A 16,643-nucleotide genomic window follows, 5' to 3' on the forward strand; every position below is an offset into this window, starting at 1 on the left:
GAAAAGCCACAAACACATATTTATTTCTTTTCTTAAAATCACCTATTAATGAGCAGTTACATATTTAAATAACCTTCCAAAAACATACTAGCAGTTAATCTGAGCATATGAAGTCATTTTTATTCATTCAGCATAATTCTAGTTTTTAAAATAAAAATTAGGGAATGAATCCCATCGTTTTGTCACAGGTCTTTGGCACTTGAGAGGTTTTCAGAGATTTAAATGAACTGAGCTGGAGTGACTGTCCACTGAGTTTAACACACCATGATTATCTTTGTCTTCGAAAGAAAGGGTGCATTTCTTTGCTCTTGTGGACAAAACATGGGAGACACCTGCTTTGAAAAGAGAAGGAAAGTTTTGAAGAAGCAAAACACGCTGAAACTCCACACCATAATTCAGTTGCAGGTTTTGCAGTTTTATGACAGCATATGGAAAAACACAGCCAGTTAGAACCTCAGTGACGCCTGGAGGGTTTTTTTGTTTGTTTTTGTTTTAAAGGTGTATTTACTTCATGGGATGAACTGTCTGCCACAAAGCTGCCTTTGTGTCACTGCCGGAAACTTTCATTTCCAGTGCTCCGCAAACAGCTGGCAGCTCAGGAGTTTCCATGTTGACAAAGATATTTTTCCTTCTTGGCTGACATCAGGTTCATCAGCATTTATAAGCCGTGAGGCATGCCAGAGATGCCAAGGGCTCCAATGTAACATACTTCTAATTTCTTTCGCATTTGTCTAAACTCCTTTCCAACACAAGCCTAGGCTGTGGCAGATCGTCTTATTTATTTATTTTATTTGCACATTTATAAAGTGGTTCACAACCAAAAGCTGCTTAAACACTGTACGATAAGAATAAATAAAATAAAAGGACAAAAGATTACTGACTCAATAAACTAAAAGCAATAAAACCATTGGCAGACCTACTTGCAGCGACCGCTCCTCAGGGAGCAAGGCCTAACCTAAGAATGGTGGACAAACTGGACAAGACAACTTTCGGGGTTTTGTAAAAACTGGCCACAACTTTATTGATTCCAGATGTAGGTAGGATTTGGCTTTACAAGCTGTGAGTGGCTGGGGAAGCCCAGCCAGATGGGCAGGGTATAAATAATAAAATATTTATTATTATTATTATTATTATTATTATTATTATTATTATTATTATTTATTGGCTTAGGCATTGGGTGTATTGCGCTCTCAGCCTCCTGGTGGAGAGCTGAGGAATGACAGGATCGAGCCTAGGATTAATGAGTCAATGCAAGACTCTACGGGTGGCACTCCCAAGCCGCTGAAGGCCCATCAGCTGTACGCCTTGGCTTTTGGACAGAGACTTCCAACTAGACCCCTCTAACAGGATAACCAGTGAACACACCTCTTTTGAGGTTGGCGTGACACACCACTTCACCCGCTGCCTGATGTTAGACTAAAGGATTCCACCCAATGCCTTATCTGGTCTTCAGCCGACTACAGTCCTGAGGTCAGGTGCAGCCAACATTTATCGGCTGGGGGCAGACCAGAGCAAAGCCTGCTCCACACTGGTCTGCTCTTAAGCTCGGCCCACCTGTCCTGGCCAGATTTTAGTCGGTAAGTGATTCCAGAGGGCTGCAGCTGCATCACTAAAAGTCTGTTTTCTAGTTCACACTAAGTGGACCCTGGGACATGCAGTACTCTCGGCAGGGCACCACTGGGGAAGTGCAGTTAGGTAATATGGCTAAAATTACTTAAATCTTGGGCGCAAGTGCTGTATGCACACTGGAACCTGATTCCCAGCCTCTGCTGAAAGGAAATCCTGCCACTGTCATGGCATTTAAGTGCCCACAGATCACACTAAAAAAATTCAGAGCGTTTTGCAGCCCAGGAGCAACAGGCTTGCCATAATACTGCCGCTGTGGTTTTGGGCAACCTAAGGGCAAACGTCCACAACATACATTGAAAGCATATCCAATGCACATGACTTTCCCCAAAGCATCCCAGGGTTGTTAATGGTGCAGAAAAATGTGGCTCTGTGCAGAGGAAACTACAGTTCAGGAACTCTAGTGCTTTAAATGTGTGCTAGATGTGCCTTAAATGTATGCTGTGGCAACCAACATGCATCACTCTCTGCATATCACATCTTCACCTGCAAATACTCAAAAAACAAATAACTTGTTATGAGTAGGGAACACATGTATAAAACACAAAAGGCAATTTAGAGATCACTTTGGCACAACAGTTTTTCACAAGAAATGTACTGCTTTGCAATTGCACTTGGAACTTTATACTAGCAGGTGTTCATATACATTTTTTACTGTGCTCTTCAGCTCTGTGTTGTGCAAAGTCAACAAATACGGAGAGGAAAGGCAGAACGACTGACCTGAGGTCATAAAGAAAAAAGGGAGAGCTTCATCTCGCTTTCCTCCGCAGTTGGCAATCGCCCTTTGCAAAGGGATTCGCTATACTCCCCGGCCTGTCAAAGGACATTAACAGATCTGTATTACATCCTTAAGAAAATAACCATGAAAAAGAAATGTGTGCCTGCAGGGCATAAGCTAGGTTAAAAACTACTCATAAATACCTTTGTTACAATGTGTAATTGGTATAATTTAGGTAGATAGGTAGATAGATAGGTAGATATATAGATAGATAGATAGATAGATAGATAGATAGATAGAATGATAGATGATATAGATACTTCTGTTCTAAGTCAATTCTCTTTGTCACCAAAACTGTTTGGAAAGCCAGAAAATACCATATGAAGGCTGTTGTTGGGGCTGCAGTCAGGGCTGGCACCAAGCAGGTTGCTGAGCTCCAGGTTTGCTACCATCTGGCGGGACTCTGCCAGCAGCCGCTGCAGCTTGCTGGTGGGTGAGCAAGAATCCTAGGATGAACCAAAACAAAATGTGTTAAGGAAGACCTGGAACCAGAGACACAAGGTGGGTTTGAACACACGAGATCATTCGGAAGGAAAGCACTGAGACAACCTAACTATGGAATATCTCTACATGCCTTCAGGGCTGCCAGCAGGCACTCTGGAAGCAGGCAGCAATGGGAAGCAGCATTAGTGGGATCAAGAACCTGTGGCAGCGTTGGACCTTCTTGTTCTTTGGCAATCACTCGTAGCTGAGTAAGATTGTCTTATTCTACTTTTGTTTCTGACATAGATCTTCACTCACCTTCCCTGGTTGATGTCACGATGCATGTGCAGCATCCATCGTGCTGACATGCGCACTCCACCAAGATGCCAGGCGCAAGCGGCTGGCACCGCTTCCGTGCGGCGGCAGCAACTTTTAAGGCTGCAGCGCGTGAGCAGCAGCACAGACAGGCACCTGTGCTGCTGCTCACACGCTGCAGCCTTAAAAGTTGCTGCTGCCGCATGGAAGGGGTGCCAGGCGGCAGCTTGGGAGTGGGGGGGGTGGCGCCGAGTGTCACCCTCCCCCCAGGCTGGCACCTGGGGTGCTCCTCCCCCATTGCCCCTCCCCTTGGTACGCCACTACAGGGAGTCTTCTCTTCTCATGAGGTAGCCAAAGTATTGGAGCCTCAGCTTCAGGATCTGTCCTTCCAGTGAGCACTCAGGGCTTGTTTCCTTCAGAATGGATAGGTTTGATCTTCTTGCAGTCCATAGGACTCTCAAGAGTCTCCTCCAGCACCATAATTCAAAAGCATCAATTCTTCAGCGATCAGCCTTCTTTATGGTCCAGCTCTCACTTCCATACATCACTACTGGGACAAAACATGCTGCCTTACAAAACCAGACACTCACTTTGTGGATGGTCGGATGGCAGCATCCGTTGGCTGCCTGGATGTCTGTTAAGCTCATGAACTCCGAAGGCAGCTCTCCTTCAAACAACTTATCGTCTCCCTTGCTCCCGCTTGTCTTTTGGGTGGATGTCAGACAGGGAGCACCCAAGTCCGAAAAATGCAGGTCCACATCATGGTCACTGTGAATATTGAAAATAATACTTTTAGAAAGTCATATTCAGCACACATTGTAAGGAAAGGGTATAAATATGAGTTTTTGGTACAGCACCACGCTTTTTAAAACATAAAGGGGATGAGAAAGCAAAAGGATGTGCAGGTTCATAAGGCAATTCTGGACCAGTGGAATCTAATTTTAAACTCCCTTTAAAGAAAAATAAGTTTCTAGTTCTTATGACTGCAGAAACTTGGTTTGCAGCGGAGGAACCAGGGCCCTTTTTTATTTTATTTTATTTACCAAATGTGCATACTGCTTAATTGTAACAACACCTCTAAGTGACTTACAAGAAGTATTTAAATTATCAACAAAAATGATTTAAAATAATTAAGAACATTTTAAAGACAATTAAAATCAGCAGTAAAAAAAGAGAAAGAAATGGAAACACATCAACACCTACATGTCTGGAAATGCTTGCCTAAACAAAAATGCATTAAGCAGGTACTGAAAAGGGTATTTCAAAGGCTCCTGCCTGAGGTCAGAAGGCAGAGAGTTCCAAAGTGTAGGTGCTGCCATACTAAAAGAACAATTTATGACAAATGCAGAACAAGTAGTGTGTGGCACCTGTATTATTATTAAATTAAATTTCTATACCACCCTTCATCCGAGAATCCCAGGACAGTTTACAATATAAAAACACAAAAATACACAACATAGTAACAAACAAAAACAACCCCCATCCCACCCTGGAGTTTAAAAGGCCAGAGATTGTGTAGTTAGCCAAAGGCCTGAGAGCAAAGAAATGTAACAGTGACTTTGTCTTGCCAGGATTCAAGCTCCGCTTATTTTCCTTCATCCCTCCCAGCATTGTGTCCTCCTAGTCCCAAACAGCCTCTCCCGATTCAGATGTTATGCAGAAACAGAGCTGAGTGTCGTCAGCATACTGATAGCACCTTGTCCCCAAATTCCCAGTGACTGCTCCTGGCAGCTTCATATAGTCTAATTTGTCAGCGCCTAAATGATATTGAGCACCAGAACAACTTGGCCACAATAAGGAAATTTTGCCCATGGTATGACTATTTTCCACTTTCCCATTTCGACTCTCTGGCACCCTATCTGCATAACCTAGCAATTCTAAAACATAGACGTGCTTTTACTCTCGCAAGATTGAATGTATTGCCCTTGGCTGTACTTTCCAACAGATTCCACAGGAAAAACGCATATGTCCCTGTAGAGATGGCAGTACCGAATTGGTGGCACATACCCTTCTGGCTTGCACTCTTTATAAAGACTTGAGCAATGAGGTTATCACCCCTCTTTTATTGTCCATTCCAGGTCACCAAGCCACTGCCACAGTGTCCTTTCTCTTGGCAGATCAAGATGAACACGTGACAACAAAGGTTGCAAAGGTTTTAGCTGGGGCAATTAGAATAAGATCCACTATTTGACTATTGATTCAAAACCCTAAAATGTATTTTATGTAATCGACTTTTTATTTGTATTTCTATTCTTTGTATATCGTACAGTATTGTTGTTTGATTGCTATGGCCGATGGCTGACGCAAATAAAGATTCTTTCATTCAGCTTCATATAGACGTTGAATAGCAGTGAGGATAAAACAGTGCCCTGTGGCACCCCACTGCATAACCCTGAGGTGGCCTTGTTTCCAATAATGGCCAATGTGGTCCCTGCCCCCCAGATGTTGCTTGACTACAACTTCCAGTCCCTGACCTTTGTCCACGCTGGTGGAGCTGCTGGGGCCTAACAGCATTCAGTGGGACCCAGGTCTGCCCCTGCAACTGTGCAAGGGGAATGGCCAGACTCACCCATGTGTACAAACCAGCTCTGTGTTGGGTCAGGAGATTACAAGCAATGTGAAGTCTCAGGTCTTTTTATGGGCTTTGGAAGAAAGGGAAGAGATTTATTTACAGCTGGTCTACTAAGCCAGAGGGGACGGTGTATGAATTCCAAGGTGAGCGAGATGGGGCTGCTCTAGATCCACATTCCATTTTAAGGCATGAGCCCTTGAAAGCAGCTGTGTGGCTGACCGATGGCGCTCTGACCAGCCCCAGGCCCTTTGCACGGCTTGATTCTCTCCCCCACCCCTGCAAAAAAGTAGCCAACAGAAGCTCGTGCATATCAAAAGTGCAAACTGAACTGTGTGAAGGTTAAAATTGCAGACCATGTTTGCAACGGGTTTGTTATAAGAGTGCTCAGATCAAAGGGTGGTGATTTTGCCCCTTTAGTTTCTGGTCAAGGGGGGCAGTTGACTAAAATGGGGGGGTCCCCCCAGAATGAGGCTTGTGGATTTCATCCAGGACTCTCTCCCCTCCGCCCAGTCCCCCAGTAATTAGAGTAACGCTTTATAACAGAGAAGACCAGAGAAGCTGGGGACTTGAGCTGGAGCTGCTGCCTGAAGTGCAGCAGCCAGAAGGCACTATTCTGCTGAGCAAGCAGGGACAAAGATTCAGGCGGTTCAGATGCAGACCAAGATTGGCTGGACCAGAAGCTTTGTGCTGCCTGTCAGTTTAATCTGATTAAAACAGCCTTTGCCCATGTCTAACAGCAGACTAGTCAGGTAGCCACCTGTCTGCCTGTTTGTTGCCTTTCCTTTTTTGCTCTAAGACATGGGTAGGCAAACTAAGGCCCGGGGGCCGGGGCCAGCCCAATCACCTTCTCAATCTGGCCAGCGGACGGTCCAGGAATCAGCATGTTTTTACATGAGTAGAATGTGTCCTTTTATTTAAACTGCATCTCTGGGTTATTTGTGGGGCATAGGAATTTGTTCAGCGCCCCCCCCCCCCAAAAAAAAATATAGCCCGGCCCCCCAGAAGGTCTGAGGGACAGTGGACCGGCCCCCTGCTGAAAAAGTTTGCTGACCCCTGCTCTAAACAGTCTGATGAAGACTAGGTAGCTGGTTTATTAAAAGATTGTTCATAGGTTTTTCATTTGGAGTATGGACTATCTTAGCTTACAAGAGAATGGACTAATTTTGTAGGCAATTAGCAAAATACTGAACCTTTTCGACTTGCCGCTTCTAATCGCAGCCTGAGGACCGTTGGGAAAAGCTCCGTACCATGAAGCTGCTTCTCCCTTCACAGGCTTGAAAATCTGCATCCACCGCTGGTCACTTACAGGCTGGTACAGCGCGGCTTTGTTTATGGAGCTGCGGGAGCAGTACCCTGATTCCAGCCCTTTAAATGGACTAGGAGATTTGCTGGGACTCAGCTTACATGTGCCCATCTCCTTATCTTTGCAATCCTCACTGGATTTGTCGGACAGCTTCAACACATGACTCTGGCAGTTTGTGGGCTCGGTGTGGCAATTTAGTTCAAGCCAATGCTCATGAATTGGTAAAGATGCCACATAGCTTTGCTCTGGTGCCCGAGCCACTTCCCTGCCTTCTGCCTTCCACATGCTGTCTGACTGGGAGGCAGGTCTGCTGTCTGTCTCCCCAGAACTCAAGGAACCGCTCTGATCCAGCTCTTCCCTATGCATAGTTCGTTGCCCATAAAACAGCCCTTCCTGAAACTGATCCAAGCTTGCTGGCTGTCTCTCCTCGGGGCCCTTTGGCTGCCTATTCTCGGCTCTGTGTGCTTCACAGATATTTTTTGAACTACAGCTGGGAGAATGCACGAACCGGGTGTGTATCTTCTGATGGGCTTCGCTACACACTGTGTCTTTGTTGCCGCTACTTCCAGGATCTGACAAAACTATCTCTGTGCTATAAAGGGCACAATAAGGAACTTGCGTTATCAAGACTGCATTTAACAACTTAAGCCTGTACATTATCTGATCTGCACCCATCAATCTCTACACACTTCGTCCACCCAAGGGTGTGTCATTCCTGTTTCAGACATCCAGGATCTTCCAGCCCTTTAGGATTTGCCCTACTTGGCTTCTACTGTTGCTTTACAATCAGTTTCAAGGGAATCAAATAACTGCTGGTTTTTGGATCTGTAAAGGGACAATCTCTATCTGTTTCTCTGCCCTGGCATGCCTATTTAGCCTGCAAGAGTCTCCTCTTCAGATTGGCATAAACTCTACAGGACTTAACAGAAACATCTGCCCCCGTCTTTTTTTTTTTTTTTTAAGCTGAGCCCAAGGAAAAATCCTTGTAATGTCATCAGCCCTAATTAAAGTTGTTATTTTACTGTCCTGAACTACATGCTGTGAGACAGCTTAGCAACCTGGTGGCTCTCAATACAGGCAATGCCAAGTGACTCTAATTTAGGAGAACAAAGTCTTTCTAACACAGCACAGCTGGGGCACCCCGATTCAGTCTTTTGGCTGTGCAGCTTCCACTGCTGGTCTTTTCAAGGCAGGAACAGTCAGCTGCTAAGTGACCACGCTCCAAGAATGGAGCAGAAGGCAGCATTTCAACAAATACTGTTCCTCCCACCCCTGTTGGCTGTACTCTGATTGGTATGGTGCACTTCTAGGGGTTTCCTCTTAATGAGTGTTGATGAATTAGTGTTTAAATATGCTCTATGCAGGGCTGGAAGAACCAGGGTTAGGATTTTGAAATGTTTTCCTAGCCCTCCCGCTGTGCAACCTATAAGTCCCCTTTAAAAGCACCTTCTCTTCAGAAAGCCATTTGCCACTTTTACCTGGCCTCGTGTGCCTGTGTCTTATGTTTCTGCTTCGTTTCCTGGGAACTCTCCAAGTTGAAATGCAGAAACTGCAGATCTCGTTGCTGCTTCACATAGATCTGAAGGCAGACAACAAAACAACCAACAAACCTCAGAAGAGCAAGCAGTTCACTTTGATACATTATTTTTGCCCTGTTTTTCTCTTCACAGACACACAAAGCAAGAAATTTAAAACAATAATAATGAGGGCATTTCAGATACAGTACATAGAAATTTTAAGAAGAAGAAGAAGAAGAGTTTGGATTTGATATCCCGCTTTTTACTACCCGAAGGAGTCTCAAAGCGGCTAACATTCTCCTTTCCCTTCCTCCCCCACAACAAACACTCTGTGAGGTGAGTGGGGCTGAGAGACTTCAGAGAAGTGTGACTAGCCCAAGGTCACCCAGCAGCTGCATGTGGAGGAGTGCAGACACGAACCCGGTTCCCCAGATTACGAGTCTGCCGCTCTTAACCACTACACCAAACTGGCTCTCTTTAAATGGTTTGTTTTTAAGATTTCAGAGAACTGTATCAGAAATACTTCCCACTCCATTTTTTCCATATTCAGTACATGCTGCTATAGCAATTGTAAAGATCTGTGTAAAAAAAAAATGAAAGAGAAAAAATTTTTTTTTTGTTTTGTTTTCATAGAGAATACAAAACTAAAATAAAGCAAAACAAAATGTCTATCTACATGTAAAAAGTAGTACCCCAATTTTAGTTAAGTATCCCACTCTGTTTCAAAGATCTCCAGAATGATTCTGGCCATTCTTAGCCTCCAATTAAGATCAGGTCAGGCTGAAGGATGGTGACTGGACTACAGTTTCCCAATAAGATTCATGGCTATACCATGGCCTGGACTATCTAGCTACTTTATTGTTCTCTGAGAGCAGCACACAGATCATTAACACCACGTACAAATAAACTATACCAAGCTGTCTCTCCCAATTTTTATTTAACCACAAGCATTTGGAGATATCCTCCAGTGCATTTGAATTTAAAATATTTTACTACATTTCACTGGAGGTGCTTTAGAGACATTAGTCCTTTCTGTTTAGTTCACATATTCCAAGACTGAGCCCCAGTATCAAAAACAGGTTCTTCAAACAAGTTATTGCAACAGCCAATTCTGTTCACCTTTGATTTTGTTATGTTCCTCATTGCGACATAAAAGGACAAAAACAAGGGCAATCACCTCCCCCACCCCCCACCCAGAAAATGGAGTCAAACCTGTCGCAAATTGCTCAGTTCTGTGTCAGTTCGCAGTTGTTTAGATTTAGCAGACTGAAGCAGCTGGTCTTTTCTGTTTGCTCTCTCAGCTGTTAGGAGAGAGGGGGTTGAAGGGTTGGTTATTTTCCACAACAAAGAATTGCACAGAGAAACAATAAATAAGCAGCAGTCATAAAGAAAATGAATGCTAATTTAGCTAACATTTTCATTTTTTTATACACAGGGATTGCTTTAGAATCAGTTACTTAGGGGAGCGATTTCCCCTCTTGTGAAGCAGGGGTGGGGACTCTGTGGCTCTCCAGATGTTGTTGGACTACAACTCCCAGCATTCCTGACCGCTGGTCATGCAGGTTGAAGGGAGCTGGAGTCCACCCACATCCAATCAAAGGTTGGAGGGAATGGTTCCACTCCATATGGGAACAAAGCATCTAGTCCTGATTTCTGGCTGGGTAATTTTGATCAACAGCTGATACCTAAAAAAAGAATACAGGCAAAAGATCCAACAACATATTTACCGGTACTAAATCAGAGCCAGATGGACTGTAGGCTCCCCTCAAAAGCTAAGGTCCAAACATTAGTTTTTGTCTACTCACCACAAAGCATCAATTCATTGTTCAAATAACTGTTTTCTTGCTTGAGGCGTATGATTTCCTCCCTCTGCTCATTGTTTTCTTTTGTTTTCTCACTGAGGTCACCTATAAAACAAAAAGAGAGAGTGTTGCTGAGATGAAATACCTTCTAAAGACAGTTCACGTCTATTTAAATTATCATAAGCCAAATGTCCAGCAAGAACTTTTTGTTGCAATGCAACACTAAAATTCCTATCATTGCAACAAGGATTAAAATTACACACTGAATATATAGTTTATCATTAGCAGTTTATTGTACATTATTGCCAACAAAATTGTACAGTAACTATAACTGCCTCGTTTATTGCAGGGTATCTGAAGGACAGCAGGCTACCATAATAGCTTGCACACACATTAACATTTTCTGCTCTGGGTACCCCACCGTCAGAAGTGAGGGGGTCGTCACCAGACACTGGGCCTTTTCTGTGGTCAAACACTCATTGGGAAAATTAATAATAATAATAATAATAATAATAATAATAATAATAATGCTTGAACTTTGGGTGGCACTCAAATTTCCAGCTAATCTGCTGTCATTTTGCTTCTGCAACTATTGTTTCTTTTGTTGTGATGGATTGTATTTATACAATTAGCTATTTGTAAAAGGTTTGTTGAAAGCTGCCCTGGGGCCAACATTGGTGGAAAGGTGGGGTACAAAGGTTTTAAATAAAATAAATGTATGTTAACTTGCAGTCTGATTATAGAAAATAGCATGTACTTTTTTTGGAGGGGGTCTTTTGCTTCTGATTCATTCCAACAAGAAGGAATGGGGAAAAGTTATTAAATGCTTCCCTTCCTTTTTAAAAAATTTGTCGTAGTTTCTGCTCTTTAAATTCTAAGTTCCCATATATTCAATATTTGAAAAAGGCACCTACATATTGAGTTTAAGGGAAAACTGCAAATTTACTTAAATCTGAAAATTCTCTGATTGATGGACAGCCTGATTCATTTGGCAGGAGCAAATGCAAACGGGAACACTGTCCTTCTCCAACTCAGATTTTAGATTATGAATATCAAATTCTAAGCATTGTTTACCTTTTAATTTGCTTGTTTCCAACATAAGTTCCTTCAGCCTGAGTTTAAAATCCTGCTTTTCCCTATTGACGCTTGATTCCTCCATCTTTGCTGCACGCAGAGCATTTTCTAATTTTTTAAATTTACATGTGAATTCAGTAATATGATTCGTTGCTTCAAGTATGTCATTATCCTAACCAAAACAAAAACAAAAACAATTTGGTCCATTGTTTTGCCTTGTTTGCTGTCATCTGTGCCTCTTTCATTTTATATGTTGAATGCTGTAAGTTATTAGTCTCATTTCAAAAACTAGCTCAGAGCTTGGCAGTGTTCATCTGACTGAATGAACTCTATCGCATTTTATTTATTTAACAGATTTCTATCCTGCTTTTTGACCAGAGTCCCCAAGATTGGCTCACAACCTTCACAAAATAGAACTGTTCCATTAAAAATCTTTTGCTTCTAAAATTAAAACCATGAAAGAAATAGATTTATGAATGAAGATATTAGGGGAGGAGTGGGGAGACCAGAAGAGAACAGGTTGGGGGGGTCATTTAAAATAATGGACTCAAAAACAAAACAAAGAATTTAAAAACTCCCAAAGGAAAACATTTACAGCACAAATTGCTGTCTTTTCTTCAAGCTCATTGGAAGAACACTGCTTTGCATGCCGAAGGTCCCAGGTTGGAACCCCAACATTTGCAGGTAAGGCCAGGAGAGACTTCTGTCTGAATTCCCGAAGACAGCAGACCTGTGAGCAGAACCAAGCCTTTCACTAAATCCCTACAAAGAAATTTAAAATCTCGTATTGGGAGTGGGGATTTCATGTCCCACTGAACACCTCCCTCTCCTCCAGGGTTTTCTTACCTCCTTTTTCTCCATGTAGAGCCCCATAATTGAAAGTAACCTCCTACTAGCGGGGGGGGGGGACCAGGTTAAAAATCAGTTTGGATAGAGAACTGCAGACAGTTGGTGGCGATGGGAAAGGTTCTACTCCCTGCTACTGATGCTGCATTTTAAATCCCGGTCGTCTTCCCCTGCTCTATAAGGAAATCAGCAGCATCTGGTTTGGGCCCTGCCCCTGTCTTATTTAAGTGTACCCGGAAACAGGGGTGCTCCTAACATACAGGTAAAATTACCTTTAGCTTTAACATAGTAAGCAGTTCCTGCTCTCTGGCTTGCAGCTGCCCTAATTTATTGGACAGCTCCATCACTGAGCAACTGAGGGTTTGATTTTTCTCCTAGGAAACAGAAAAGAAAGGGGAAAAGTGTTGACAGTGAAATCTAAACCCTGTGCTCTGTGTGGCCTTCCCAGCCCTATTGCACCACAAGCAGAAAGCTACCCTAGCAACCCACATCCTTGATCAGCCCATGTATGGATGACTTAATAACAGCCACCTTACTGCAAATTCAGCACACTGGTGTGAGCGCAGCATCTTGGCTCACAACATCTGATGGAGAAAAACAAATACATTTCCTTCTTTTGAGTTTGTAGTTAATGCATGTGTTACTTTAGACCACACAAGGGCACTGTTTGTCTAGTGATCTAGCCACCCCGTTTGTAGCTTCTTTGTCAAAGATAACTCCACTCCTAAAAGTTAAGCCATTTTTTTCTTCCCTCCCAACCTGTTTAGACAACGCCTACTGTTTCTCTCTCTCATCATTATTCATCCTGCAAATAGTTTCTGCATAAATAAAGCCTTTGAACTCCAGAAACTGTAAGTGATTATTAAAATCTAATTCACCCAAGCTGCAAGGCTTGCTAACAACAACCCCAAACTGTTCAATGTGAACTAGCTCTTAATTCTCCCCCTCACTTCCTATTCTTCCTATCCACCTACTGTAACCTGCATCTGCTCTTCCTATTTCACCGGAACCTTATTAGCACACTAACCTAGAAGTGAAGCAGAATATCCTTGGCCAGATCTCCCAAAGTATTGCCCTTTAGCTAAAATCAGCTGCAGGGCCCCTGGGTTTGGAAATCTACTCCCCTCCTCCCTAAAGCTGGCATGAGCCACAAAGGAGAAAACACAGGAAACCAACAATATAAGAAATCTCATAGGGGAAGCTGTGTGGAGGCAAATGTTTTATTTCATAAACTATCCTGTCTATGGTCCAGTCCAATCACACACATGTCCCTTGCATCTGTCTTCAGCCAAATAAAGAAACTGAGATATGTCACAGAAAATGTCAGGCCTAGTCAGGGCCAGCAGTGGGAACCTCTGGGCACCTTCCAAGGCCTAAAATCATGTATGGGGTGCACTGCTAATCTCTGGAGCCTCCTGGTCCTCCTCCTCCTATCTGTTAATCTACCTTCTTCAAACATCTTGAGCAAGAAGGAACAGTAACCACTATAGACTTTATCCTCTCCTATGGGAGGTGGGGTGGTGCAATGATAGTGAGGGAGAGGAAGTGGGTGCTCTTAGGGAAGGGAGACATGCTGAGAGCATCTTGCTGAAGGGACCATCCACAAAACACCTGGCAGCAGCACTAGGTCAAGTTTGTCCCTTACTCAGAGTTACATTCAAATCTACCCAAAGCATTCAGAATCTAGCCACGAACTAAAGCTTACCTCGAGGGCCTGGCAGTGAAGTGATGTGTCAGAGGCTTTCCGAGAGAGTTCCTGGAGCTTCTGCTGAGTATTCTCAAGTGTTATCTTGCGGTCGTTTTGCTGGGATTCAAGGTGCTTTAGCCTTCTAGTCAGTGTGCTAATCATTTCATTTCTCTTGTGCAGCTCATCTGAGGGATAAGTAACAGGTACTGTTTCTGGGAAAGCAATTGAGAGCAACGATGCACACACAAAACTTCCTTAAACTAAGCTGACGTTTGAAATGTTAAAAAAAGGCAGAGAGAGAGGTACAGATAGGTACAGATATTTTAATTCTATAAAGGAATGTCTACCTAGGAGTCATCCTAAAACATTTTATGTTCTCCTGGATCTTTTTACCTGCCATGTTTTTCCCCTTTTAAATTCCACAACTTGGAAGTTTGGATGGAATTCTCAGCACATCTTTGGGGTTTTATTTGAAGGTTTTACATACAGATGTTAGGCATCTAAAAATTAACCCAATACAAAAACATGAAGCTCTTTTTGAACAGCATCCATCTTATGTGATATCAGTCCTTTTAGGAAACTACTGGCATTTTGCTATTGTTACAGCATCACTTACGAAAGGTTCTACACGTTTCCTGCCATTCACAACATTCTAGCATTTCCATGGTGCTTCAGTTCAGATAAAATCTCCATTCTGTAGCCAGCCAGCATCTGTGGGACCAGCCAAATAGATTCTCTAAGCCCCTGGCCTGCAGCAGCTTTAAAGTTCCAACAAACAGCTTAGGGCGTATATGAGAAGAGGTGCACACCTTTTATTTAATGTCTTTTGTCTTAAACCTAGAGCACAATCATAATGTAACTGCCAAGGGACTGAACTTATCAAGCTGCCTTATAGAGAGTCAGGCAAAATTAATCCATCTTCTCTACTGCTTTCTACTTTGGACCGGCAGTGGCTATGCAGATGATCAGGTACAGGTAGACATTTCCCCTCTTCTGGGATATTATTTGATCCTTTCAACTGGAGATGCCAGTAACTGAACCTGGGGATTTCTACATGTGAAATGTGCTCTGCCACTGAACCATGCCCACTGCCATGAACCATGAAGCTGTGGACAGAACTGTAAACCAGGAAATCACAGTTCAAAAAAACCTAACCAGTGCCCTCAAGTGGCTGTCAGGCTCAGTTCCTCCACCTGCAAAATGGGCACAATACTCTTACTACTGCACAGGCTGAATTCCTCAGCCTGTGGTCTGCATGGCACTCACTCTCCAATTTGCTGCACCGTTCTGCCAGCGTCAGTATTTTTTGACGATCATCATCCCAAGCCAGCAGCTGCCTCTGGTGCACTGCAACCATATCATTGAGCTCCTTATCACGATCTTTCAGCTCCACAATTAGCAGCTGAAGTTCTTTCCTCTGCTTCTGAATGGTACTGCTCTCCGGTTCAGAGGATTTATTCTACAAGAGGAAGAGGGGAGAAAACAGTCCCACCTACATCACATCACAAGTTAGGTAGCTGATACGTAAGTATGCAGTTCGAAATACAAAGCATTTATTAAGAGCGCTGTGGCTTGTTTCTATTCCATTAAAAGCTTGCAACTGTTTCAATGAAAGCTCAGAGACATGTGCATAGTTAAACTAGGGAATTCACTCTGATGAGATGCCTATCAACTTGAATGTTTTTAAAAGGGGCTTATTAAAAGAAGTTCATGGAAAACAATTCTATCAATAGTGACTAACCACAGTAGCTATGTTCTACCTCCACTGGAAGCTGCAGGAGGAGAGAGTTATGCTGCACTCAAGGTCCTGCTTGTGGTCTTCTCACAAGCACCCGATTGGCCACTGCAAGAGCAGGATGCTGACCAGATGGGCCTGTGGCCTAATACAGCATGCTGTTACGAACATACAAGCACCACAGACCTTTCCTAAAAAGGTTAAGAAGTAACCTTGAAACAAAAAAGGAGAATACACATCTAGGTCCATCAGTCTTTGGTGCTTAGTGAAATGTGAGGTATTAAATACTGCTTTCAGATTTAACTTGGTTTTGTTACCTGGTGTGGAGTGGAGAGAGGCAATGATGATTCCATAAGGACTGTGCTGGCGTCAGGACTGTAACAGGTACAATTGTTGCAGAAGTGGTGTGGACAATTTCTAACTGTAGTTCAGCTCTCCCAGAGCAATGAAGAACCCTATTCTTGTGCATTGCAACTCAGCAATTCAGAGGGTAACTGTCGTAACAGAGATTGAGTAGGGATACATCAAAAACAACTTATAGTAAGTTTATAGTAAGAGGCCACCTCACATTACGGAAAATTTTAATTACTCAGGAGGAAGGAGACACTGAATTGTATTAAATGTTTGCTGAATTCGTTTGTTGTTGCCTTATTATATACTAATTTGTTAATATAGTTGTATCAATTTTAACATTTGCTCATTTTTAATGTTTTTTTTATAGGCCACATCCAAAATTCAGACATGAAACACCTAAAGCATTCTAAAACACCTGAAACCAATTACAATTAAAAACACATAAAAGCAGGTTACAATGAAAGACATTCTGAATTCAGTGTGTATGTATTATAACCAAATGCATGCACTGCACATAATACATGTATTCCCACCTATACATGTAACAGTGTTTACCACCCCGAGTTTTTAACTGAAGGGGCATAGCAGAAATCTCCGAGTAAATCAATTAT

The 16,643-nt window shown here is 42.9% G+C and overlaps 1 protein-coding gene and 1 long non-coding RNA gene across 4 annotated transcripts in view; one reads left to right on the forward strand and one right to left on the reverse strand.

Moving 5' to 3' along the window:
- Positions 1 to 16,643, reverse strand: part of CCDC62 (coiled-coil domain containing 62) — a 17,460-nt gene continuing 817 nt past the window's right edge. The window contains exons 2-14 of one of the 3 annotated variants that reach the window (XM_033174242.1): positions 15,996 to 16,172; positions 15,210 to 15,402; positions 13,962 to 14,128; positions 12,529 to 12,630; positions 11,411 to 11,582; positions 10,340 to 10,441; positions 9,747 to 9,835; positions 8,496 to 8,596; positions 6,905 to 7,609; positions 3,733 to 3,910; positions 2,722 to 2,850; positions 2,347 to 2,439; positions 1 to 332 (exon numbers count right to left, since the gene is read on the reverse strand). In XM_033174242.1, coding sequence (XP_033030133.1) covers positions 2,353 to 2,439; positions 2,722 to 2,850; positions 3,733 to 3,910; positions 6,905 to 7,609; positions 8,496 to 8,596; positions 9,747 to 9,835; positions 10,340 to 10,441; positions 11,411 to 11,582; positions 12,529 to 12,630; positions 13,962 to 14,128; positions 15,210 to 15,402; positions 15,996 to 16,031 — 2,061 coding nt within the window. In that variant the 5' untranslated portion in view covers positions 16,032 to 16,172 and the 3' untranslated portion in view covers positions 1 to 332; positions 2,347 to 2,352. The remainder of the gene's footprint in view (positions 333 to 2,346; positions 2,440 to 2,721; positions 2,851 to 3,732; positions 3,911 to 6,904; positions 7,610 to 8,495; positions 8,597 to 9,746; positions 9,836 to 10,339; positions 10,442 to 11,410; positions 11,583 to 12,528; positions 12,631 to 13,961; positions 14,129 to 15,209; positions 15,403 to 15,995; positions 16,173 to 16,643) is intronic. The other 2 variants (XM_033174243.1, XM_033174244.1) reach the window with 2 other exon arrangements.
- The window catches only part of LOC117061428, a 7,256-nt gene continuing 5,426 nt past the window's right edge, over positions 14,814 to 16,643 (forward strand). The window contains exon 1 of the long non-coding RNA XR_004428091.1: positions 14,814 to 14,912. This is a non-coding gene — a long non-coding RNA (uncharacterized LOC117061428). The remainder of the gene's footprint in view (positions 14,913 to 16,643) is intronic.

Source organism: Lacerta agilis, chromosome 17 (genome assembly GCF_009819535.1).
Source record: "Lacerta agilis isolate rLacAgi1 chromosome 17, rLacAgi1.pri, whole genome shotgun sequence".
In the NCBI taxonomy this organism is placed as follows: Eukaryota; Metazoa; Chordata; class Lepidosauria; order Squamata; family Lacertidae; genus Lacerta; species Lacerta agilis.